The sequence below is a fragment of the Scatophagus argus genome, chromosome 22 (assembly GCF_020382885.2).
Source record: "Scatophagus argus isolate fScaArg1 chromosome 22, fScaArg1.pri, whole genome shotgun sequence".
NCBI classification, from domain to species: domain Eukaryota; kingdom Metazoa; phylum Chordata; class Actinopteri; family Scatophagidae; genus Scatophagus; species Scatophagus argus.
The window spans coordinates 6689850-6717252 of NC_058514.1; the positions used below are offsets into that span (position 1 = coordinate 6689850).

Below are 27403 nucleotides of genomic sequence, written 5' to 3' on the forward strand. Positions count from 1 at the left end.
TTTGCTCAGTGATTATGGGTTTGTTTGTTTTTGTATTTTTAACAGTTTCCTAAATGTTTTTGTGAGCTGTGTGTTTTTTTATTAATTAAATTCTGAAATTATTTATTGCAAGTCTTTTTATCTTGAGCTTTTTCTGAGGTGTTTTAGCCTTTATCTTTAGCGGTGGCCTAGAGGTTCATGGTGTATGTAAAAAATCCACTGACAATAAAGTTTGAAGTTCAAGAAGTTTCAGTCTTCAGCTGCTTTTGCCTACTTTAAACTAATGCATATCTGAGTAAATAAGAAGGTCAAACTCTCTTTACGTGTATATTTACTGTATATGTGAGTGTTTATTGCGTGTTTAGTACAATCAAATTTAAAAAATGCAGCAATTCCGTTAAGTTAACTTTTATTTTTTCTTGAGAGACAACCAAAGTGACCCTGAACATCTGCATGGGCATGTATGTTTAAAAACACGCATTTTATTGCACACATTAACAAAAGCACACAGATAGCTTTGTGGGACGTTTACATTAAAGCGTTACTGTGTCCTTAATCTCATCTTGTACAGCTGTGGTGTGGAGAAGTGGCTTGTGATCGGAGGGTTGCTGGTTCAATTCCCGCCCCCTGGACGGCCAGGAAAATTTGGGGTGTGATGGAGTGATTAATGAGAACCCCACCCCACCCCCCACCCCCCCATTAGCTGGCCGATGCGCCCTTGAGCAAGGCACTTAACCCCCAATTTTCTCCCCACGTGCCTGACAGTGGCAGCCTACTGCTCCTGTGTGTTTTACTGGGTGTTGCATGTGTGTTCAACCAAGGATGGATTAAATGCAGAGGAAAAGTTCAGTGTATGTTAAAATACATATACTGCCAATAAAACTGATTCTTCTTCTTCTTATCTTGACCCTCGACTCTAACTCACACAGCGAGTCAGGAAACGTCTATAATGACAATATAAATTTAGAGTATCTTGGTCCAAGAATTTCACTGCACAGATTCCAGTGATTCCTCGGAATAACTGACTTATGTTTCTGGTTTGTTTGTTTGTTTGTTTTACCTGAAAAATGACAACTCCAATTAAGTCTGAGCGCTGACTTTGTCCACACGGGGTCAGCAGAGCACAGTTAAAAAAGCGCTGCAGCTGCTGGTGTGCAGGAAAATCAGTATGAAGTAGAAAAATAATGTAAAAATGTGAGTGAGGGTAGAAACCGGAATAGAAAGTATGAGAATATGTCTGAATTAAAATGAGACCATAATGTGACCTCAGAGTGGAGTCAGGGTGTGGCAGCGGGGGGCGACTGCTCCTGCAGCGTCTCAGTCAATCGTCTGACGGCCTTTTTAGATTCAGTGCGGGCTCAGTCCAGCAGGGGGCGGCAGCAGCTCGATTCACTGAACTCTGCGGGGAGTCGAATCGAGACGTTTTCACTCTGCAGCAGCCACGTCAAGCCATTGGGAATAAGAACAGGACCTTGAGGCGGGACTTTCAAAATAAACTACATGCTAACAAAAGTATTCACTTCTGCAGTGTCTTAATGCGGAGGAATCTGTAGTGGAAGAATCAGTGTGAAAATTATGTCCTCAAAGCCCATTTAAATTGTGTGGTTTTCTAAAGGGACTGAATTAATTTGCCCAGGGCACGGACATGCAAAGGACCTTCCTACCTGTCTGGAAAGAAAATAAAAAATAAATAGAGTCAGTCAAGATCAGGAGCAAAAAAGCATAATCTCTACTTTAGACCAAATCTATTTCCTTTGACTTTCAAGCATGAAACTTTACATGAAATTCTGTCTGACCAGTCAGTTCAGAGTTAATCTGTCCGTGCTTCTTTACACATTAACGAGACAAAATGCACATGCAAGCACTGCATTGGTGTTTCATCCATCCATTTTCTATACCGCTTGTAAGTCGGGGTCGAGGGGGGGGGGAGCTATCCCAGCTGACTACGGGCTGGAGGCGGGGTACCCCCTGGACTGGTCGCCAGGCAAAACAATTGGGTGCTTCATATACAAATCTATTAGAACAAATTCACATTGAACACATATTTGTGAAAACTGCAAAATGGGAGCTTCAGAGAAATCGGTGTCTTCATGAGATGCCACATTTCCTCATTTAGAGGCTTCAAAAAGAACTTGTGCAGACAAGCAATGTGAAAACCCATGAGACCCTTGTCGACATTTCTGTGTATAATGCATAATCAAAGGTCATTTTGGGTACATGTTTATGCTTTTACTTTGAAGAGTAACTTCCGTTCTGATCCCCGCTTTTTGTGGCAAACTTTACTCGCCTCCGGCAGCACAAGAAGCACTTTGTCTCAACGAAAGGGGGGGTGGGGGGCGGTGTTGGCAGGAGAAGGAGGAGGGGGGAGTCTGAATTGGACTGGCTCGGTTCATTCGCACCGCAGACCCCGCAGCAGGCCGAGGACAGGGGAGGCCCGAGGACGGGGAGAAAGAGGGGATCAAGGTGGACCGGATCTGAGATCCCTTTCAGGTTGGGATACAGCGGGACACCGGGCGGGGAGGGGGCCCGCATGATTCCTCACAATCCGCAGGCTGTAATGATGGTGGTGATGCACCGAGAGCTGAGCGGTGAATTCCTGCAGAGCCCGACACACTGCACCCCGATCCCGCCACCGAGTGTGAGCTGCTGCAGGGGCACACGCTTCTTCTCTCCATCAGAGCCTCACCAGCACAAAACCGGATTTCCACACCGATGCTCGAGCCAAACATCCCCGTGACGGACTACCTTGCAAGCTCCATTCATACTCCACCCCGTCTGCGGGATGAGACGGGGTCTTGCGGCGGACGGAGAGACCAGTTTTGAAACGAGCCTGCGTTTTACTGCACCGGTTTCGATGTGCATGCACCGGTTGTTTTGAATCGTGCGCTGGACAAGACCGGAGGGGGAAAACATGTTGGTGCGATGCTACCGGGGCAAGCTGTCGGCGTGGGCCGCTCTGTGCGTGCTGGTGCTCTGCTGGTTTTACATTTTCCCCGTCTACAGGCTCCCCAGCGATAAGGACATAGTGGAAGAGGTGCTGAGGCAGGGGCAAGTATGGCAGAAGAACCAGACGGGCATCGATTTGTACAGGTTCGTGTCAAGGCTCAGATTTCTGTGCGTTGGTTTTTGAAGCAGTGCGGCTGTCCTTCAGTGGGTCCCAGTGAGTCCCCACTTTTCATCCACTTTAGAGACGATGGACAAAATGTTAATTGACATGTGATAAGTAAATTTAAGCAGCAAACAACAAATTATGGCTGTGACCTCCTTTGTCCCTGAACATATGGACATCAGGTCATTGTCATGAGATGGGAGAACCGTGTATTCAATATTACAGCTAAATGCCACATAACCACACCATAAGCGCTCTTAAAATCCTTCCACTGACGTGCTGTGTGTGTCTTTCATTTGGGCGGTGACAGTGTTTTTAAAAGCAAAGCAGGTCAACAGAACATGCGAGTTGCCCTGAGGTGACCTTATTTCAATCTTGTTCACTTGAGGATGCGTGCAAAGGACTCTCTGAGGCAAAACTGATCAGGATCTTGAGAGTATGTGGAACCTGCAGATCAATGCTCTGCAGCAGGTTGTGATGCTCACTCAGAGCTGTGGTTTTACTGTTGCAGAGCTCCAGAGAGCTGCGTTTTGTCTGGTTTCCTACAGTGGATTCTTAGTATTTAGTGGCTGAAAGTGTGATAAAGCTGAAGACAGCCCCTCAGTTGAAAATACATTTCATGAGCCTGTTACTGGAAGTTGACTTCCTTGAAACTGAAGTCATGTATAACCTCTAACCTCCACTGGAGCTCAGACAGTGACTCTTTGTCCCATCATGCTGATACACGTCTTATTCTGGCTGTCTCTTAGCGTATAGTTGCACAATTATCACATCCTGTCTCTTCACCAGAATCCCAGCTGTCCTGATGAGTCCAATTCATGTCAAATTGTCCGAAGACTAATTATTCCCCACACCCTCTCCACACAGGAAGTTGCTGACAGAGTGCTGCAGTCCGCGGAGGATGTTTGCGGTGACCAAGGAGAACTCGCCGCTTGGCAAGGTCCTGTGGTATGATGGCGAGTTTTACCACTCGCACACCGTCAACAATGAGACCTACCCGCTCTTTGTGCAGGTATGTCATGAAATCAAAGCGTCTGTTTGTTCACGCATCATGTGCAAAAGGACATGAATTATTTTGTTCTGTTGCTCTGTGCCGCAGCCTAAGGGTTTGTCCATCGGCCACAAAATGTCTTCGCCATAAGACACATGCCTTTCACACATGCCACTGTGTTTGGCGAAAAGTAAGGCCAGATGACAGAACGTGGTTTTTCTCCCACTCAGCGCAATACGAAACTGTTGTGGGGACTGTGGGTTGTAATGCGGATCCTCGATGATCCATAAAGGAGGCAGGGAGGAGAGAGAGGAGAAAGTGTAGCAGGCAGACTCTCTCTGAAGGAGAGAGGATTATTGGTTTAGTGTTCTGCAACGTGAGATGAGTCCATATCAAGATGTGGCGTGAAAGGAAGGGCCTGTTCGCATATCAGGACAGCTGAAAAGGTGCTGCAAGAGATTCTACGCGTGATATGCCTCTTTAACTTTTTCTCTAAGTCGCTTTAGGACCAATAAATTGAGTTCCAACAGAGGCAGCAGAACTTGAAGCATCATTTTATTTATATTTCTTTATAATTAAGCTTAAGAGGTTGTGGATTTTTTTTCCTGTTTTGTTTTGGTTTTTTTTGTTGTTGTTTTTTTGTCTAATCTAAGACATCTGATCAAAGTTAGAGGTCTAGCGTGGGCGAAAAACTGGAGGAGGACGTGCTTTAAGTTTCTCCTTCCTGAGTTATTTCCCTTTTTGATTCCATGTAGAGCATGTGTACACAGTGTAAAAATGAACCTAAAGTGTGTATTTATACCTCAACACATGTGTATATGTGTGCAGATAAGGGCTATTTTTACATGTTTCCATGTCTGTGTGTGTGGATGTGTGTGTCTGCATGTGTAGGAGGGTGTTTGTGCCTGGAAACAAGGGGAAAAAATGTGAAATTCTGGTCTAAGTGCAGCAGCTGCTGTGGCTCATCCAGTGACTGGGCAACTCACCATTAATCAAGGCTGGATCCCTGTTACAGATGCTGTAGATCTGCAGTTTAATATCCTGGTTGGTAGATGCGATGAATATCTGACCTTAATTTGCAGGCGTGAGCAAGTGCTTGTTCATTACTGAGGGATGGGGGAGGTGACGGGGAATAAATAAAGAAATCAGAACATGAAGAGCGGCTCAGATGAACCACAGTGTGGGTGTTTGTGAGGCAGAACACACACATTGTTTTACTGCCAGTAAGTGTTTATGCTGTAAATTCCGAATATATTGGTTTATCCAAATGAAAGCTCACAGAATGAGTCACTTCAATCGAAAAAAAAAAAAAAAATCATTTTTCATTTTAATAAATAATGAGCTGAGTCATTTTTCATGTAGCAATACCAAAGATTTTATAGTTTCAGCGGCTCAGATGTGAAGATTTGCCTGCTTTTCTTTGTTTCATGTGATTGTAAACTAAATATGTGGGGATTTTGGACTGTTGGTTGGACTAAACAAGCAACAAACCATTTTGGTTTGGGCAAATTGTAGGGGACATACACACAAGACAAAAGTATTAAGACACACCTCTTTATGGGGTTGTATTTCAGTGGTTGGACTCGGCCCCTGACTTCCAGTGAAGGGAAATCTTAATGCTTCAGCATACCAAGACATTTTGGACAATGCTGTGCTTCCAACTATGTGGCAACAGTTTGTTGAAGGCCCTTTTCTATTCCAGCATGACTGAGCCCCAGGGGCACAAAGCAAAGCTTGGATGAGTTTGGTGTGGAAGAACTTGGCTGGCCCACTCAGAGCCCTGACCTCAACCCCATCCAACAGCTTTGGAATGAACTGGAACAGAGACTGTGAGCCAGACCTTTTGGTCCGACATCAACCTCACAAACCTCTACTGCATGAATGGGCAAAAATTCATATATATATATAATTACTTTATACACCGTGTATGTGTTTATACACTGTGTAAGTATCATATGCTATACATATATGATATATATGAATATTATGTTAATTACCTCCCTGATCTCACCAAAAGATGCATTTAAGATGCTGTGAGAAATCTGCCACAGCCCCATTTTAGTACAAAAATGTATCTTCTTGATCTACATTATTAGGGTGGTGGATGTCCCACAAGGGAAAAGCAGGATTTGAAGGTGATTTGGGTGAATCGACACTTTAATACTAAGCTTTAAAAGTATCTGTTTTATGCAGCATTTCCATAATCCAGTGACAGTGTGTTTGCGTTGTGACATCACTGTCCTGTCCTTCACACACACGGGTCGGGTGTGTTGTTGATTTTAACTAATGATTACACCGTCTTTGCGTTGCATCGGTCACTGCTGCGTGTCACTGGAATGTGGCTGTCGGTTATTTTTGCTCTGTGCCAGACTCCAGTGCATCACCCTGCCCAAGGTTACGATGACGCTCTTCTGCATTGTAAGAGTCTGTATGACGAGCGAGCCTCCGTGAAACTCGCATGGCCTATTTCTAGAAGTGTGGCCGCACTAAATTGAGGCCAGCTGTGTGTTTCCCAGAAGAAAGGTAACCAGTGGTTAGGTGGGATGGACGAAGGACAAGCACACACACACACACACACACACTCACACACCCACACGCACATAGCGTTATTCTCTGCCTTCTCAACGACCGGTGCTGTGATTGCAGGTCTGAACGCAGACGACCCGCCTCGCTACACCAAGCTGGCAGCAGCTACAGCATCTGAGCATCTGCCAGGGAATGTGCCAATTAGGGCTTTGACAGTTAATTGCTGGTTAGTTCAGTGGCTGAAACACTGCGCAGACACAGTTTACTGGACTGTACAGTAGATCCCTGTGATCTCCCCTTCTACGCAGTTCTGATCCTTTCTTTGTTTTCTCATGTGACAGAAATTGCTGAGATAATGGTTACGCTTCAGATTCATCGATTAAAAAAAATCTCATTTTAAGGTTTTACACTTTCATCTTAAATCTTGGTATATTGGTAAAACATATGGATTTATAACTTTCCAGAAATAGCTGGACCACGTGCTACTGTAATAAGTGTTCCCCTCTCAACTTTTAGTGGTGGTGGCTGGTTCCCCCTCCCCTGCTTAGTGTGCTTTTAGCAGGGTATTGTCCTCTGAGTCAACTCTCTGTCACGGTCTAAAAGAGATCCCGAGGCAAGGAGAGTGTGTGTGTGTGTGTGTGTGTGTGCGTGTGTGCATATTTATGTGCGTGCGTCTGCTCCACTGTGTGCATTTCAAGGGGAATAATGAGCACAACTGTTTCCAACATCTCCTTTAATCCATGCCTTCGACTTGAACGCAGCAACAGCAAAGCCGTTTTCGGCTGTTGCTTCATGAAGCGTACTGTTTCACTGTTCTCAGCAGCAGTAATGCAGCCCTACAGATTCAAGGCCTTCAGTTAGATGATGACAGGAAAGTGATCTCCTGCCGGGGGTGTTGCAGTTTCCAGGGTGTATGTGGAAAAATCTCGGAGCAGCTCAACTAATTTGAAAAAATAAATTGATTTAGGAAAAACCAATAAAAGCAGTATTTCCCAAGTGTGTGATTGCTTGTACAAGTAATCACACACTTGTACAAGTTTACTACAGATTGCGTGTTGTTACCATCCTCATCCAGCAACATTATGTCGTGTTTTCACTGTATTGTCTGATTTACATTTTTAGGTCCTCTCCAGTCAGCGTCACCCAGCATCTTACTAGCTTATGTTCTCTAAATGTTTTTGCCCGAGATGGCGAAATCATGACCTGTCCTCCTCTGCCTCTGATTGGCTCGTACTCGTTCCCTTTTTCGGTCAGGTTGGCGAGGTTTAGGCATGAGGACTGAGATCAGGGTCAGCTAAAGAGAGGCAGAGCGACCGAGAAAAAATATCTCTTACAGTGCTGTGGAGCTTTGTTCTGATTGGCTAAGTTACTTCCGTGTTGCTGACTCTTTGTGGCCTGGTTTACCCGAACAGGTACCTGAGTCGGGCTGGTGCTCGGAAAAACAGTTGAAATAGCTTGCTAAAAGTGATGGATAAACAGTTGAAATGCTCAGCGCTGCAATACAAAGTCAACTGACCTAAAAACGGATGGTTGAATTGTATTAAAATGTTGTTAAAAAAAAAAAATCCACTTTTATGTCGCTTATAGTAAAATTATATCCAGGTTTAAATCAGCTCAAATGAACATCTGTGTAGCATGATGGGTGTTGAGCTCATCTGACAGCTCTTTGGGAGCACAACAGGGAAAAGCAGGCTTCTTTGTTTCCATCTTTAACATTTGGTTTGCATGAAATGCGGTTATGTTCAGCTCAAAGCTGACATTTATTGTATTGGTCTTTGCGTGATGGAGTTTGAAGATAGTGTTGTTGTTTTTATGTTTACAGGAACAAGTGTTTTTTTGCTCAGCAGTACGTCCTTTTCGCTTTTCCGATTATGTCTGCTGGGTATTTTTGACTTTGTTCTTGGAGCATATGCCACAAATGTGACCTCCTGCTCCTCGTATGTCCCCTCTGCTGTGTCCATCAGCACATGAGACTGTGAAGGGAAATTAGCAGCAGGCCATGGTCCTGTGCTTTGCTGCGTTTATGTCCAGGTGGTTGTTGTGGTTCACTAACAGACCTGCATGTTTCCTTCTGCCCAGGACAACCCTCTGCAGCTGCCCCTGAAGAAGTGTGCGGTGGTAGGCAACGGTGGCATTCTGCGGCACAGCAAATGCGGGAAGGACATTGACCGGGCTGACTTCATCATGAGGTGAGAAACAATGGACTCCAGGGAGGGATGTGAGTGCAAGTGCATGCATGTTTATCACTCCTTCGCTACTGTTCCTCCTCCTCCTCCTCCAAGTGTGAGTCGGCCTTTCCCCGAGAGAGCAGCCAAACACCATCCAGCCATCAGTGATAATGAGAGCTGGTGTCGACTGTAGCCAAGAGAGAAAGTCTGAGTCGGAAAAATGGGCCACAGCGAGGGCAAGAGGGAAAAGAGGTTAGTCGTGAGTAAGCAGAAAGATGAGGAAAGGAGAGGAGACGAAGAGCAAGGCTTAAAGCAGACTGAAAGCATCTGCTGGTGCAAAATGAAAGGAGAGCGTTAAATGATTTTGCTCCACTCACTGAAGTAAACTAGATGCCAGATAAAAAAACACAAAAAACTAAACTATGAGACTGGGATTTCACACAAGGCAAGTCATTTACATGTCACGAAGATTAAGGCGGTTTTCTGTTTGAAACAAGCAATCAAAGAGGTGTCCTTCTTTTGGTTTTGATAGAGGAGGAAACTCTCTGAAGAAGCTGTAATCCTCCTTCAGAATGTGACAGCTTCTCCAAGCTGACTAAGCTGAAAGAAAGAGCTAATGTGAAGTCTGCAGTTGTTAAATTCACATTAGGCTTTGAGTACAAGGAAAAAAATGCATGATAGGCATCACCACATCACAGCAGTTAGCATAATCGGCACTGTTCTGTTGCAAAATAACAAACCCCTGTGTTCTCGTATACGTCAAACTAGTGAATTAGAGCCTCGTGTCCTTACCGGGCAAAGTTCACACTCTCGAAACTTGAATCTTTTGAAGCTTGAAACACGGTCCAGCAGTCCAGGCTAGCTGCTGACCCAAGCCTTTTCCATGTTGTCCATGCCACTGATTGTCTGTGTTTGTGCACATATGGAGCATATTGAGTATTATTGCTGTGGCTTGGGAAGCCTTTTGTTTCACTGCTTCCTGTGAATTGTCAGTTTATGCCACTACTTAAGGGCTTAAAGCTCCAGTTATTAAGAATCACTGTGTTTTAATTACCTTGCAATGAGCCTTTTATATCTACAGAGGCAGCAGGCCCTCTTCCAAGGAGTCAGCCATGTTTCCACGGTAGCCCAGAAGAAATAAACCAAATGCTGGCTTTGGAAAGTGCCACCATAAGGGAGGGGCGAGATGAGGGTTGTTCAGTTGGTTGCAATCTGCAACTTCACCACTAAATCGAACACACTGGACCTAAACACTTTGTTCCGATTGTTGTAGAAACTCCAAGATACTGCAACATAAAGACCTGTGCCTCCGGAAAAATGTGATTTTTAAAGAAACCCCATCTGCCTTCAGTAACATATTGCACCTCACATACGACCACTTGTTTTGTTTATTTTATTTATTTACTGTCAGTCCATTATGTACAGGGAGCACTGACTCTTTACAGATGACAGGAACTGGTGTAATTGACCATGATTGCTACCAGCCCTCAACAAAGCCACTCTGTGTAAAATAGGCACTTTGATGCTTGTAGGAAAATTACAAAGTAAATTGCAAAGTATGAAAACATGTGTCCTAAAATGTGCACTTGGACGCATGTCCTGCAAACCCTGCTTAAAACAGCATGGATGGAGAGAGAGCACGTAAGATAAGAGGAAAATGTTTGTATCTGTATTTTCGGCTCACAGCAAGGTGGTTCACTGGTTCCAGGGTCCTGGTTTTGTGTCTGCCAGCAGTCTGTGTAGATCTGCTTTGGTTCCTTCTGGGTATTCTAGGATCCCCCAAGTGACTTGACCCAATGAAAGCAGGTTACTGCCCAATCTGTCCCACTCTATGTGTTAACACAGAAGTCTGCTTTGTGGTCAACAAGGTAACAATATTCAGTAAAGTTGAGTCTTGACTGTTTAAATAAGATAACCAGTTCACACTGCAACGCTTTTGCCTAGTAATGATAAGAAAATGTCTTGTGATATCCACTGATTCCTCCAAAACCGCGATGTAGCAATTTTGAGAGGTTGTTTTTGTCAGGAATGGAGACAAAACCTGGCAGAGCAGTTAATGCGATAGCCACACTGAGATAACCATACAGAAGCTGAGGTTGTAACTTATCAGACGTTTGGATGTAAAGCAGTGCTGATACACGCTCAGGAAGGAAACAGTGCATCAATGACACACACACACACACACACACACTCATACACGCACAACTTTTTTTCAAAAATTCTCAAAAACAAAGAGCCCTTTGAGCTGTCCTTCATTTCCTGCATCTGCTGATCATAAACAGCTCTGATGTGAGAGAAGTGATCGGCTACAAATGAGGCTCGCAGAGGGTAATTATTCCATAATGCCATTCATTATTGTGATTTACTCCACACATTATCTTGCAAACACGAAAAGTGAATTTAACATGGTGACATACCTCTCAGTTTGAATTTGCATTATCACAGAGACGCTGTGAGTGACAGAGACAGAAAGCAACTGTCTCCTGTGCTCATATGTTTAGCCATTCACGACTGAAATGAAATATGGGGTGTAATTAAAGAGTTATTAATGATTTAATTTATGGCTGCCATTCTGCCAGCATTAGGCAACCTGAAAGCTGCGGAAACTTGTTTCTTCTGCTTTTGCTGCCTGTCGTAATTAAGGGTCTCTCACTCGCTGTTTCCACTGCCAGAAAACCTTTTACTGTTTTATGATGAAATCTAATCAGGCCTATACTGTTAGGGCTCTAATCACTTATACAAACATAAATCATCATCCTTTTCATTGCATTGTGTGTATGGGGTGGGTGTACTGTACATACTGTACATGTAAAGCATGTGAATCATGTCAGTGATGTTAAATATCTCATGTGCATTTGGTTCATGCAGGTGTAACCTTCCTCCGCTTTCAAAGGAATATGTGGAGGACGTGGGAACCAGAACACATCTGGTCACAGCCAACCCCAGCATCATAGAGAAAAGGTGATCACACACACTCAAATTATGTTTTGTAATAAAATACATTAATCAGTTGTGCCGAGACACTAATAACTAAGCTCAAACAAACGGAATAAAAGCTAATGGGTTGTGTTGTGGAATCAGTACGATGATGTGAAGAAATGCACCGTGAGATATTGATTCACAATTATCTTTTCAAGAAGCCGTGAGTCTTTGCATTAAAAGACATCAAGATAAAAAAAAGAAAAAGATTTAAACTAAATTCAACTGAATGAAACAAATCATCAGCCTGTCTGCCTGTCCACTGTAAAATGTCCACTTTATCTTATAGGTTTCAGTCCATATAGCAGTGACCTACTGTGTCTTCGCTCATGTGACAACATAGGAAACTCATTTCCTTTTTAAAGGCAGAAAAGGAAGAGGGAGCAGACAGCTCTGAGGTCACATCAGCGAATCATCAGTGTGTAATTCAATCCAATCTGTTATCTTAAAGTCGAAATGAAATTTAAAAAAAAAAAAACATCACATCCACGGTTATATTGTGCTTACTTAACAATAATTGCCAAAAACAAAGAATAAAAATCAATTTCATTGTATTTTATCTTAAAATCTGATCATGACAACCACCCATTGATCAATCTTCAGCTTTCAGCGGCACGGTGCTAGTTTTAAGAGTTGTTCTGGGGGCCAGGCCTCACAACTTTATAACTTCATTTGCTGATTTGCATGTAGCTGGATCGTACTGCGTCCCATGAAGACTGGCCTCTGTCGGGTGCTGGTCTGTTGTCAGATGCTGGGTTCACGTTTGGCTAGCCATTTTAATATTTAATCAGTCATGTTCACTGGGAGTCAGTTGGTTGGACAGCTAGCTGCATGACTTGTGGTTTAAGTTAAACTGTTAAACCACAACACTAAGAATGAGTTTCTCTTTATCACTCTCAGATTTCAGAACCTTTTGTGGTCGAGAAAAGATTTTGTGGACAGTATGAAGGTCTACGGCTCCAGCTACATCTACATGCCAGCGTTCTCCATGAGACCTGGCACTGACCCATCATTGCGGGCGTACTACGCCCTGGCAGATACCTCCTCCAACCTCACCATGCTCTTTGCCAACCCCGAATTCCTGCGCACGGTGGGGAAATTCTGGAAAGCCCGCAATATACATGCCAAACGCCTCTCCACGGGGCTCTTCCTGGTCAGCTTGGCCTTGGGGCTGTGCGAGGAAGTGACGGCCTATGGCTTCTGGCCGTTTTCCGTCGGCTTGGACCAGCAGCCGGTCAGCCATCATTACTATGACAACATCCTGCCCTATAAATGGTTCCACGCCATGCCTGAGGAGTTCGTCCAGCTTTGGCATCTGCACAAAAGCGGCACACTGCGTATGAGAGTGGGACTCTGCCCCCCTCAGGATGGAGGGAGTTAACTTGATAGCGGTCAGCTGAAGTTTGGAGGGCTGAAGGAAGCATATGAAGACATTTTGCTTGTGAAGCGACAGGAAGTTGTCGTGACAAAAATGCTCACTGCATCTGTGTCCATACGCACTCCTGCCCCCACCCACCTCACCCCCCCCCTGCTAATCCCTAATTACCATGAGAATGTTCTCCACCCAGACCAGCACCATCAGGGACAGAACACACACGGACACACGCAGCCATACACACACAATGTAAAATATTTGTACATTCCCACAACTTGCCATATCTCCCCCTGCCCCTTCTGAAATCTCTGTGTGTGCATGGATGTTTGTTTATGGAAAGCCTCAGCTGAGACTAATCAAGGTGAAAGTGTGTGGGGTTGGAGGGGTGGGGGTTGTTTTTTGTTGTTGTTGTTGTTTTGAGGGGTTTTTTGTATGCTGACTACTGTATCTGACTGACATATGGGGCAGCTGGACCAAACCCCCCCCTCTGGGTCTTTGTTAAACAGAGACAGAAGGAGTGGAGGACTGGCGGGGGGTAATAAAACGCACTGAGAGACTGGTGAGATGAGAGGAACAAGGGAGAGATAATGGTCTAGCTTGAATAGGACTCAGATTTAATGGAGGGAAAAGAAACAGACTGGCAGGGGGGAAGAGAGAGTGAAAGCTGGCTGGTATGTGTATGAAAGGATTTTCTTTCTGCTTTTCTTTAACCAAGCGCTTGATTGGCATTCTCTGGTGCCAAATAGAGCTTTAGTTCAAAGCAGGAGACATTAGAAATTGAGTCTTAAGTACTATATACCCTAGAATGTTTAGCCAAGTTACATTTTAACCCTTCGTTGAAAAGGAAAAATGAGTACAACCCAGTGTCCGTGAATTGTTTTTGTTTGCCAGATGTACTTTTTGAGATTAATGTGAATTCTTTTGTAGTTTCATCAGTGGCCATGAAGAGAAGAGACAAAGTGTTTTGGACGTACATAATCAGAAACGAGTGTTTGTTGCAAAAAAAAAAAATCATCACGCGTGGGTACCTCACCTCCATCATGGACATCATCACTGACTGACTGTGTGGTACGATTCACTCACAAACAGTCTCATTAGGTTAAGAAAAACACCCTGACCCACTTCTTTAGATGGGGCAGTTACAAAGTCATCTCTTGGTAACTGGGCTGTACTTTCTGAGGACCAAGCCAAGGGAACAGTGGTCTCTTTGATACACACTCTGTCACACACACTATCTTTATGCTCTCAAGTTGCAAGACACTGATATAAAGAGTGATCGTGACAGAGAAAGACTTGAGGACTTGATGTCACAAAGCGCCATTACTTGATAGGGTTGTGATTTATTCATGCAAATGCTGTCGTTGCCATTTTGCATCAGGGTACAGGATGAGCTGAGCCTCTGTCCTGTGCTTCTTTGATAATTGTGACTTTTCTTGTTTTTGTTTTTTTTTTTACATTTTTTGTGCACAAGGGAAAAACAGCTCTCATGTAGAAGCCTGCAGGCCTTGCAGATGGAAAAATCGATGTACTTTCTTTAAAATGTTATTTAAGAGATGTGACCGTGCCATATTGTCAGCACAGCAAACAATGGATGACTCTGCATGCAGTGCATGGAGTGTACCACAGCCCATCAAAATACTCCTCATGCTTTGTGCTTTTATCCCCTTCCTTGTCTGTTGAACTGAATGAGGTCCAGTGCCTTTGAGATGTATTAAACCTGCAGTGCAGAACAGCGTAAATCATCGTCCATTACATTCAATCCCTTGCCAAATTAGTTCAAGCAATTTTGCCTGTGACAGACAAGCAAATCTCTCAGTTCGTCGCACGCTCGCATTCACGCCTACATGCAAATTTAGATAACATGCAAACTCCACACAGAAAGGGTCCAACCAGCCGGCAGGTTCAAACCCAGAACCTTCTTGCTGTGAGGCAACAGTGCTAACCCCAGTCTGTATTTCGAAAGTTGTATACGAAAGTTCCACACTGCAGGTTTAAGGTAAAAAGGTCTTTCAAACAAGGGATATTTCTAACGCTGATCTTGCTTTTCAATGTGTTTTTGATTTTCTTGGCCGCACTTGGCTCTGTGTATCAGTTGAATAATATGTGATAGTGATCCCCGACATCATGTAAAATTAACTTAAAAAGAGCTACATGTTGGATGAAGTTCATGACGTGAGACATAATCTAATAATTTCCAGTCCAAAAGCTCTTAATGAAATTGTTTTTTGTGATGTTTCTTCTTTGCACCTTTTGTTTTTTACTCTCCTGCCCAGTATTGTGAATGAATGAGATGTGACATAGTGTGAATTTGAAGTCAGCATGATGATTTTTAATATGTAAGTGCTTTTGGTACACAGATTTGTATCTATTTCCATTATTTTCTGATTCATGCACTCATTCCATCCTATCTGAGTGACAAAAAACAACCACAAAGATGCGATCTCTCTTTAAAACAGAGATGTCATGTCTGTTAGTGTAACGACCAAGTAGTTTTAGATCTCCAGTCTTTCTTTCTAAGTATACTTTTTAAAAGCTACATGTGGGCTTCACTGACAGGTCCAAATAAAGTGCAGTTGTTGCGAACAGAAAACATCTGAATCTTTGGCACTGTGCTCTTCCTGCTACAACCTGCACAGCTTCTGTTCACATATCGTGTGCAGCTTGCCAATATTTAAAACACTAACTCGACATATACATTTTTAACAGTTTTTTGTTATCAGTCTAACATGGAAGAACATGTAAGGGCAACATCATCACCATCACCAAAGAAGGCAGCATATTATCAATGGGTTTTTTTGATTGTTTGTTTTTTACAGTCCAATCACTGGTTTCATATCTGTTTTATCACCTTAAAGGGGAATGTTTTTAAACATTCGTGCAATTTTACGTATTTGGTAAAAACAGGACGCATGCTTGGTAATGGGTACGAACCTGCCCAGTAGAACACCTGAGCTGGCAGTTGACCAAAACTGTCATTTTAAATTGTTAAAAATAAAAACATAAAAAATGTTATTGTGTGACTTTGATCAGTGGCAAAAACAAGCACTTTTAGTGGGCGTATTTTGACAGGCGCAGTTGTAGTCATTTAGACACCAAAATAGAAAAATAGAATTAAAAAAAACACCAGAATCACCCTTTAATTAAATATATAAGACTTGTTTTGCATTTTCATAAATGCACTTATTCGCTCTCTTGATGTTACTTAGGTGAAAAGTTTGATGCTGTCCATTAAATATAAAGCTACAGCTAACAGCCTGTTAGCATAGCTTAGCAGCAGGACTGGAAATGGGAAAAAAACAGCCACCCTATCAGCAACCGCTAAGGCTTGCTCATTATAATGTCATATTTCTGGGGTTAAATCCATGAGTTCCACTGGCAATTCATATTAACAGTCAGATGTCTGCAGGGCGTAAGAGCTATCAAACTGTTCTGTCTATTCAATCCACACCTACTCTGTTAGGACATCACCGTCCTCAAAACCAGCTGTCCTGTCAGCAGCAGGTCCTGAGGAGCTGAAACTGTCCTGACACGAGCTGACAGGTAGCACACAGATATGAGGCTCATATCAATTATCTAACTCTCAAAAAAAAAAACAGCAAAGCATTTCCCAAAATCTCCGAGTCCAGCAGGAGCAGCACAACAAAGAAGCCACATGTCTGATCTCTGTAGCAGCCATTTGATTGGCTGCAGTGTCCTTAGGCAAGACGTTGAAAACCTGCCAGTCTGTTTATGTCGAAGCTCTGTAGTCTTCTTTCATGTTCTTGAGGATAATTTCTTTCATTTGGTCCTGTTAGTATGAAAACAGCAAGTTGTTCGTGCTGATGTCTTGGTGCAGATTAACCACAGGAGAGTCTCAGATGTACAGACGTCCTGCTGCATCACAGATGACATGATAAACCCAGTATGAAGTGGGTCAAGTAGTACAAAGATACATGTTACATGCCATTTGTTTTAATCTGGTGATTTTTTAGTATCTTTTAAATTACACTTCTCTTGTCGGTTGTTGGTGCGGTTTATATGCTGTTTCCAGCCCTTTCACCACAGTGTACTTGGGTCAAATCAGTAGAAGAAGGTGAAAGGGACAGTTGGGGGTGCCAACATCATCAATTTTAACATTTTACACATAGCAGCTTTAAAAAGGTTTAAATAAATCTTCAAAGCAGATTCATTCAAATTGATTGCTGAATAATATTTTGAAAATTGATTTTAGTTGTGTTGATGCAGTAAATGGGGTTAAAACAAAAACAAATAGTCATTTGCAAAAACTGTTACTCATCAGTGCTGGTCCAGAGGGCTCAACTTTGGTACATATTTAAATATGTGATGTTATGCCAAACTTACTTACTTTAAATAACAGATGTGAATGTGCTTTGTTTGCCTGACTGATGGAATTTGGTACAAAAAGATGAAGCAACTGTCATCTCCTCTGCTCGTTCAAGTCATCTGATGTGAACCACCCTGCCTGAGCATGTTAGAAATAAATCGGAAATGCTGTTCAAAATGGACTAAACCAGTTGTGTACCACATGGATTAAACTGTGAAGATAAATAAGAAAAAACTGAATAAAAAATCCACCATATCCATATACAAGGTGAACACTATCCAATAAAAGAAGGAAAATCAAGTACGGTACTTTCAGCTGTGTGGTTTTCTTTCGCATGAATGAAATGTGCCATATATTGCTCTGTTACTTTAACTTTAACTCATAACTTTAGGTGACAATTACAGTGCTTGAAATTAATAAAGATATTCTCCTTTCCTTGTGTTTGAAACCCGCCTGAACACAACTTGTTTCATGTGAAATTTGTTTTTGTTTTCCCAGGCTTTTCATACCATTCCTGTGTTTTCCCTTTTGTGTGTGGGTGCACACAGGAATTTTGCTGCCCATACAGTTTGTTTAGTGATTATGAATATTTCTGCTCCTGGGGTGCGGCATCAGAGAAACCCTCTGCTTGCCACAACCATGTCTGCATGGCTTGTTTTCCAGGCCATGAATTTTTAAAAATGTGTCAGCAAAAGCTTCGCAGCTGTCTCCCAGGTCCCTGTTCCCCGGCGGACCGTTCAGCTTCACATGTGCTGTCTTTACGATCAAGGCCCTAATTTGTCTATCTGGTGTGCAGAGATAGCTAAGAGGGTGGCGCATATCAAAGAAGAAATTCAATTATGGAGGAAGAAGGAAATACTGTTTTATTATGATTCAGGAAGTCTTGACTGTAAACATTTTGATGGTGTGGTGAAAGATGACATTAACTAATTTACTGGATGCTTTGTAAACTGTTAGCTCATCTCGAATACATTGCATTGTTAGCTCATCAGCATAGCAGCGGTCGATGCATTTAACTCAAGGCTTTACTGTGCTTCAGTGGTGCTTTGTGCAGCTTCACACACCAATTAGGCCCCTTTCACACAGCCTGTTCAAGGTGGGAATGTCCACATCCTCTGTATGAAAGGTACAAACACAGCAAGTTTTTCTGCCTTTAAGCTAGCAGCGGAAGTAGCGATAGATCCAAATCATCATCTGTGTAAAAAAAGGGTGAGATGGCAAGATACAGTGTACAAAAGCAAAACAGGCTTGTGTCTGTATTGTTTAAGCTGCTGTTAGTGAGGATACCTTCATGACGTTGTTGTTTTAGCTGAGTTGAACAGCACATTTCATTGAAATTTGAAGTCCGCTGAGCTCCATCGCTTTGCTGTCAACACAGTTTGCTAAAGCTAGGAAGACACTTGTGATGAAAACTAAAACTTCAACATGTCACACACTTACAGGCCATTTATGACATGTGCTGTTGTGTTCATGACCATGAGCATGTTCATCATTTACACATACTACATAAACTTTGAGAGTCATCACTGTAGGAGCTTCATGCTTCTTTCAACATTCAACATTTATTTATAGAGCCCTGTACAACACAAAAGAGACCAAAGTGCTTTCCAATAAAATCAAATAAAACAATAAAGCAGTTAACAGACATTAAAATTTCATAAGATACAATAAAATAAGTATCAGTACCAACAACAACAGGTATCTGTCATTTCCCCAGAAGTTACTTCTCACCTATTTTTAAATGCAGCACATCAGTAGTCAGAGGGCAGACATGCATCACTTCCTCTCCACTTGCCATGTCTGTGTCTTATATCTATTTCTGGCACTAAAGCAGCCTACCCATAGAAAATAGTAAATGTTAAATCTTTTGAGGGGAATTGAGAAACTCTCTGTCTCTCCGGCATGCACACGGCCTCTGCACTATTAAAGCTTATAATAGCAACTCTGGACGTGGATGAGTGTTTTTGCTTTTCCACAGCATAACTCGCTCAACATGTCCGTAATCTACAAATTTATGACATAAGCCATAAGGTTTTGTGTGTTGTGTGATGCTTACATTTAATAAGACTGTTTTTCTGTCACTAAAATTCAGTTACTTATAGTTCATTTTCTTGAGCTCCAGTCTAGAGGAGTCTTATGCTTTGCTTTGAGCTGTGACTGGACAGCGAACCAGCGGTAAACACTATTTTGGATGATCAGATAATCTCTTTAAAGTCTATAATGAAACAGGTACTGAGAAACTGTCTGGCCATGTCTTGTTTTTATTTGCTCTCTATAACATCATTGGTGTTCTTAGTTGGTGACTCTGCACATGTTTATCCACCACGTCCACCCTAACCCGTTCCAGTCTTTGGTCTCACCTCTGGTCCAAGCAGATATTCAACTTTAAATGGGTTTCCTTGTGCATGTAGTATTGTTAAAAAAATTTTATTTAAATTAAATGTTTGTCATATTTAACTGACATAAAGGAATCTTGTGGTGTGGGTAAATTATTTATGTAAAGGAACACTGATTGATTTCATGAAAACACATCTAATGGCTGTTGAGACAAACCGAATGACAAATGAGACCAAATGACATTGCCACCCTTACAGAGTGACACCACTAAGAGTCAAGCTATATGGAATGCATTTACAAAGCACACTGATTGAGTAAATGTCACTGATACACTCCATCATCACTTATCAGATGTACTGTGATGCTAATAAGTGCAGCTCAGCACAGACTGAGGCAGTCTGAAGGATTGCTCGATAGGGTAATGCCACTTTATGGTGACCACTTGAGTAATGCAAGATGGTGTTGTGTTACAGACACACACACACACACACACACACACTCACAATCACTCACAGACACACATGACTCAAACAGACACAAAACTCAGTGTATTTGTGCGTCCTACTGCCCACACAGAGTCTGACCATTTAAACAGTCGGGTTTGGAAGCGGTTCCACTAAAGCAAGAAAAAACAACACTTTCTTCTAATCCACTCCAGACTCTTTCAGGGGAAATCCAGCAGTTCTCCTCTGTAAACCGTTGCACTCCTGTGATTGGTGTGTCTCTAACATGCTTTCATTAACTAACAGAGGTCCTCAGTGTGTGGTTGTGACGCGTGCGATCTGCTCTTTAGTATGCATTAGCAGGTTCATGAATGATAAGAGCTTTGCCGAGCGTCGTGTAAACGAGCCTCAGAGCACTTTTTAACGCAACATGGAGACAAGCAGGCAGCAGCAGATTAAAATCAGACAAAAATGGCAGGGGAACATATGTACACAGGCATGCAGAAACTCTTGAAAGTGGCTGTGAGGTTAAAGAAAGCGGGATTTGAAGAGGAGGTTGAAGAAAAAAAAACAAAAAACTGAGGTGTGACTGCTCTGTGCAACACTTCCCCTTGCCCTCAGACACAAACTGGTATTCCTGTGTGAAGTAACACAGCATTATGGTTGATCATTTCACCAGTTTTTAAGAAAATTACACTTTATGAATATTATTAAAGATTATTAGAATTGTTTTACATCATCCTGAGCTTGATCCAAAATATGAGGACAACTTACACCGATCAGGCACAAGATTAAAGCCGCTTACAGGGACGTGAATAACGCTGATCGTCTCATTACAGTGTAATGTTCTGCTGGGAAACCTTGAGTCCTGGCATTCACGTGGATGTTATTTTGATGCATACCAGCCTCTTAAACATTGTGCAGACTAAGCACAGCCCCACATGGAAACAGCCTCCCACAGCAGGACAGCATATATTCCTGCACACCACCAAAATTGCTCAGGAATGATTTGACAAACAGGACAAAAAGCCCAAAGCATTGACCCAGCATCCAAACTCCTCCAGATTCCAGTCTGACTGAGCATCAGCAGAATGCAGTGGGTAAAGCCCGATCCATGGAGACCCCATCCCCAACCCACAGGGCACAAGGCGCTGCCGCCAACATCCCAGTGCTGAACACAACAGAACGTCCCCAGAGGTCTTTCATGCCTCAGTGGTTCAGAGTTGTTTTGGCAGCACAAAGGGGGTCCTACATAACATAAGGCAGGTTTTGTTATTGTGGTTGATTGGTGTGTTCTATCACAGTTACCATATTTAGACTTTATTTAGACATGTGTGTTCAATCTCAATAAATCTCAGAAGAAGGTATTTCCTGCTATGTACGACATGTTCCATTTGCATCATTTCTAAAGTTTCTGTTCCAAGCGCACCTTTCCTCTCACTGATGTCTCATCACTTCTCTGAATCCCTTATTGTTGCTCTGATCGCTCTATTTCATATGCATACTTTGTTCTTCACTATGGCTGTGATGTTCCTTTTTCTCAGTTTGACTCTTGATATAATAAGCATTTACATTAGATCTGCATGTCTTTGGATCTGCTGAAAATGTTATGTATAAAGCTGCTGTGAAGTGATTTAATGCATAATGGAACAACTACTAACTCAGCTATCGCTAAAAACATTTAGTCCATGACATGAAAGATCATATCAATGTGCATTTATGAGCATATTTATAAAATGCAGACGTTGCTGTTGAAAATATGCTGTATTTTGGTTATTATTTTGGTTGCACAAAAAGGAATACAGGAAGGTTTCTTTCAGATGACTTTGACTTTCAGTTTTCCATGCCGAGTCATCTATTTTTAATTTTCCCTGTTGATATGGGGCAGTACTCTCGCCATCACATGTACCCTCACACACATCCTCGGTGGCCTCGCCTGAGCTCTCTGGCAGCCTGTAAATGCTCAGGGGAGGCAGAGGAAGAGACACAGTCCCAAAGAGAGGCGGCTGGGACATGCAAATGCAAACATGTTTCCCCACCGGTGCCCAACGTCAGCTCTCATTACATCCAGCAGCCGGCTCGCCTGAGCCAATTAGGGGACAGAGCTGCACTTCTAAAAGCTATGGGATTGGCCTGTCACTAGTAAGCCCCTCCCTTTAGTGTTGACATTATGAGGGAATAATAAGGGAGGCTAGAGGGAGGCAGTGGCTGGAATGTTTCAGTTAGTGAATGGAGGGAGTTTAAGGCATCCAAACATGCTGCTACAGCTACTCTGTTGCCTTCTTTCAAGACATTTTCAGCATCAAGCATCTGAGAAGTGAAGAAAATGTTTATATTTCACATCATCGTCACTCAGCATCGTCACTATGCTCACATCTTCAGATCACATCTCACATCTTCAGATTCTGAAAGAGACAAAGTGAATTTACAGAAGTGCGTTACAGAAGTTTGATGGTGTTCAGTGAACTTTCGTCTTTGATTCAGATCTTTTAAAGAGCTGCCTCCAATGAGTTTAATATTAAAAAATATCATACCAACATATACATATGTAATAGAAAATATTCAATATATACATAGATATACAATAAAGTAGTTTATGATGCGATCACAGAGTCGAGACGCAAACAATAAGAGTCTCATTTTATTTTCTTTGCCTTTTCTCAGTGTTTGTTTAGTGACTGGTGGGTCATGGGATAATGTCTTTAGAGTCCCTAGGAGATTTTGATGAAATAAAACAATGTTGTTTCAGCTCAAAAAGTAAAACAAGTGAAAACAGAGAAAGAAAAGGGCTATCATCTGTCACTCCGTGTCATATTAGCGCTTTCTCTGGTGGCGTGCCATTTCCCCCTCAATTCCAATCCATAATGCATCACATAGCCAATGGGGTGGAAAGCAGAAAGCCTCTGGGGTGTTTTCCAATGAAGAGATGGTAATTATGGAGATGGCCCATGTGGTCCATTTGAACTAACTAGAAGGGGTTGATTTAGGGGCTGCAGTATAACCTCAGCCACTTTGGAAAGGCACTGATTCAGTCGATTGTGATTTTAAGGTAATAATTTAAACCAAGAGGAGTAATCGGGGAAGCTATGCATGTAGCAAATGCTACAATAAATATTTTTGTACTAACAATAGATGAAATGGCTTTGTTTAAAGTGACACGCATCGCTCATAATATCAAACCAACGGATATTATCACTTGAATCTCCAGTTTTCCAAGGCTCTATGTAGATTTTAATCATGTCTGGACAAGGTGAACTTCACAGCAGCTCTGCTGTTTAGCATGTTGGTTAGCTATGTGCCTCAAACCATCATCACATGTCCACTCAAAATCTTTTGTTTGTCTTCTTTAAATCTATTCCTTTTTGACACTTTCTGTTGTACTGCCAAGCTCAGTCTTTAAGAAAATCCAGCGTTTATCTTGTGTAACTCTGGAGGTTAAAATGTCTAGACATTTTGTGCTTTCACGGCTGACTCAGCAAGCAGTACAGCAGGCAACAGAGGGGAGATAAAGACAATGTGACAAAGCAAGATTCCTTCGGGGTCAGTCAAAGCATACAGCTCTTCCTGGACTAATGTGACCCCTCTGAATCAGGACTGACTGTATCTGAGTAAACTACCTGGATTGGTGCCATGTCTTGGACAGACACCACACAGAGAGTTGCTAATTCAATTGAGTTACAGTCTGACCTTCCTTAGGGCAAACAGGAAAAAAAATCAATGTGGTTAAAAGCACAGGTCATTGGGAAGAAGATGATAAAATGCCACCAATGACATAACCCAGCCATCTGCCTGAGAGCCGTACTGGCTAATCAATGTACAGCACTCAGTCAGAGAGAGAGGAGGAACAAGAAGAAGAAGAAGAAGGATTGGCTTGAGGTTATTTTTCATTGTCCCTCGTTATCTTTCATCCAAGCTTAAAAGCTAATCCATTCCACTTGTTGTACGTAAACTTGTCAGCAATTAGAGTGGTGTCATGTAACTGTAAAAAAGCTATCTGCAGTGAAGAGTCCTCAGTTGACGTTAGCTGAGCCCCACTGGTCTTTCATGTGGATAGGCGACCATTGCTACGCCTATCAAGTTTCCATTTTTGCATGGCACGTAATTAGGCTGATAACGGAGAGAGATTTGAAACTCACAAACTGATTAGTTTTTCAAACAATAAATCTTTGGTTTCACACAGAAATAAACCAAAACAAGCCTCCTCAACAAAATCTAGCTATGTAGTTACCTAAAACTCAATGTTTCCAACTTAACCATTTTAAATCGAACAGCCTACATAGGCCTACACGATGTTAAAAGACCAATATATCCCAGGCAAAAAAAAGTCAAAAGCATTCCTGACTATTCATGATCCAGCATTGTTCCTGTATTGCGAGGTAGGAATATCATCCTTTGAAGTGTAGTGTAATTTCTAAATACGTATTTAAAATGTTTCAACACAAATTTGGCTGGAGTTCCTGAAGTGTATAAAGCTAAAGAGCAGAGCAGAGCTGCTCACATTATTCTGTGATATCCTAGCATCCTGCCTCACACATGGTGACCGTTCCAGTGAAAAACATTAACACAAAAGCTTATTTGCAGCAAATATGAAAAAAACAAATGCAAAACAATGCATCTCATAGCTCAAATGGGTCATACCATTAGTTTCCAAGGAATCTGAACCTGGACCAAAATTACTCCCAAACTAAAGGATATTATTAAATAAAGCAGTTTGTTTCAAACAGGAGCTTTGCTGCTCTGAATACTTGATGCGTTTGCAGAGCTGAAATCACATGATATTCTCTGTGAGAGAAGGTGACGTGCACAGAAAATTCTTAAATCGAGTAACCTGATTTTTGTGTCGATGCAAATGCAGGTCATAAACCGGGAAAGACGGAGCATCTGATGTCTCAGCTGGGAAAGGCAGGTATAATGTAACCTGCATGTAACCACAACATCTGTGTTTTAAACCTGACTTCAAGCTTTTGTTGTATGTAATCTTCTAACTGGACTCTCTCCACCCCGTTTGCCAAATTAGTGCAGAAATGGCATAAAGAGTTGTTTTAAAACAACAACATTCATTTAGAAAACTCAGTTTAAGTGGTGATTAGAGATAACCCAATCCAGGTTCCCTCTCATGTTAAGTGGATTACTGTGGCATGCAGGTACAGCATCTTCCCCTCCTGCACAGATTCGAGTTACTGTATTATTAGCATTACAGGCTCATTTTGATGTCAACAAAGTTGAGAGTAAGCAACGTCTTAACTTCTCTTCAGAGTTCACAAATGTGGTGTAAATTCTGATTTGCCACCACAGGAAAAACCCTGTTTATTGTGAACTTGTGACTTCTTCTTAAGTTATAATTATCAGTGTGACCTTGCTGAATTGTTTTGACACACAAGTTTCCACATGGAGACTTTAGACCAACCGTTGAACTCAACACCTTGGAAAAATCACGGTTTGTAAGATGAAATTGTAACCGGTACACTGTACTTTAAGCACCTTAAAGTCATAGGGACACTTGAAAAGAGAAAGATAATTATTATTTATGGTCTCTGATGGCACAAGACACATGTTCATTCATTTAATCAACCACAACAGTGACTCTCTCAAAGACTAGGGGATACAGTCTGCAAATCTGCAAAACCAGTTTTTCAGCATGATGAACAGTAAGCAGTCTCTGTGATAAAATGCACTCGATGAGGAACCCAGCCGTCTGTCTGAGAGCCTTACTTTCTTACTAATCAATGTACAGCACTCAGTCAGAGAAAGAGAGAGAGAGAGAGGAGGAAGAAGGATTGGCTTTTTCATTGCCCCTCGTTATCTTTCATCCAAGCTTAAAAGCTAATCCATTCCACTTGTTGTACGTGAACTTGTCAGCAAGTCAGTGAAGAGCGAAGAGTCCTCAGTTGATGTTAGCTGAGCCCCACTGGTCTTTCATGTGGATAGGCGACCATTGCTATGCCTATCAAGTTTTCCATTTTTGCATGGCACGTAATTACGCTGATAACGGAGAGAGATTTGAAACTGACACATTAGTTTTTCAAACAATAAATCTTTGGTTTCACACAGAAGTAAACCAAAACAAGCCTACCTATAGGAGTAACACTGTTTTATTGCTATTTTGTGACTTATCGGCCCGAAGAGGCGGTTCTTCTTCAGTCGCAATCATCAGTGTGACCTTGCTTAATCATTATGACACAAAAGCTTCCGCATTGTGACTTTTTACTGACCTTTGAACTTGACACCTTGGCACATTCATGATTTGCATACATTTAAGATGAAATTTTAGCCAGAACAAATGTTATTTGCAGTTGCGTTGCTTTCAGCTGCACTTTAAGCACCTTAAAGTCATAGAGACATTTGAGAAGAGAATGAGGAATCATCCACATGACAGTCCCCATGTTTTTATCTTTCATTTGCATTTTGATGGCGTTTGATGTTTTAGTCAAAGTAATCAGCAGCACTGATTTCCTTTAAACACATATAGTGACATCAATAGCCACTTTAAACTGTGCTGAGTAACAAAAGTAACAAGCAATATAAAAATTTAATTTAGACAACATAAATCAGATTTAAAATGAGTCTTTATTGAGCTCCAGAGAGCAAATTCAGGTGTTGCAGCAGCACAGGGGCAATAATAGATAAAAATAGAAACTATACAGGAACATTTAAACCGAGTGTGATCCTGAATGTGACAGGCTCAGGGTTCGGGGCTTCTGAAACATTACGTCCTGCTACCCTGTTGCTTGTTTACAACCCCAGAGCTCAACAGCAACCACCTGCAGAGAGCAAAGCCCCTTAATTATAATTAGAATGAACCTGCTTGAAAGTGCATATGCATATTTGTGTGCCTGTGTGCAATTTGCATTGACTGACTAATCCTTCAGCACCATCTTTCTTTTTCTTTTTCCTTTTCATTTCTCTCTCTCTCATTTTTATTGGAGCGTCCTTCCTCCCCCTCTTCAAATTACTGTAAAGGTAATCACAGGTATTGACAGAGAAATTTTAACTCCCACACAAGCAGCCGTGACTCATAATGTTAGAGATGAAGGCTTGCGGGCAGAGTTTGGAGAGTAAGGGCAAGTGGGTGGAAAGACAAGTAGGTGGGGGAGCAGGCAGGGGGTCTGCGTCTGATGGTGCTGAAGAGCTTTGTTGCTTTGTTCATAATTTATTTTGTTTCTCTCTTTCTC

General features: G+C 42.1%; 1 protein-coding gene across 1 annotated transcript; it reads left to right on the forward strand.

Annotated features, from left to right (window-relative positions):
• Positions 1-2328: 2328 nt before the first annotated feature.
• Positions 2329-17929, forward strand: st8sia1 (ST8 alpha-N-acetyl-neuraminide alpha-2,8-sialyltransferase 1). Its single transcript, XM_046379450.1, has 5 exons — positions 2329-3069; positions 3956-4100; positions 8685-8794; positions 11642-11734; positions 12653-17929. The coding sequence occupies exons 1-5, from the start codon at positions 2891-2893 to the stop codon at positions 13131-13133; spliced, it is 1008 nt and encodes a 335-aa protein (XP_046235406.1). The 5' UTR covers positions 2329-2890; the 3' UTR covers positions 13134-17929.
• Positions 17930-27403: the final 9474 nt, after the last annotated feature.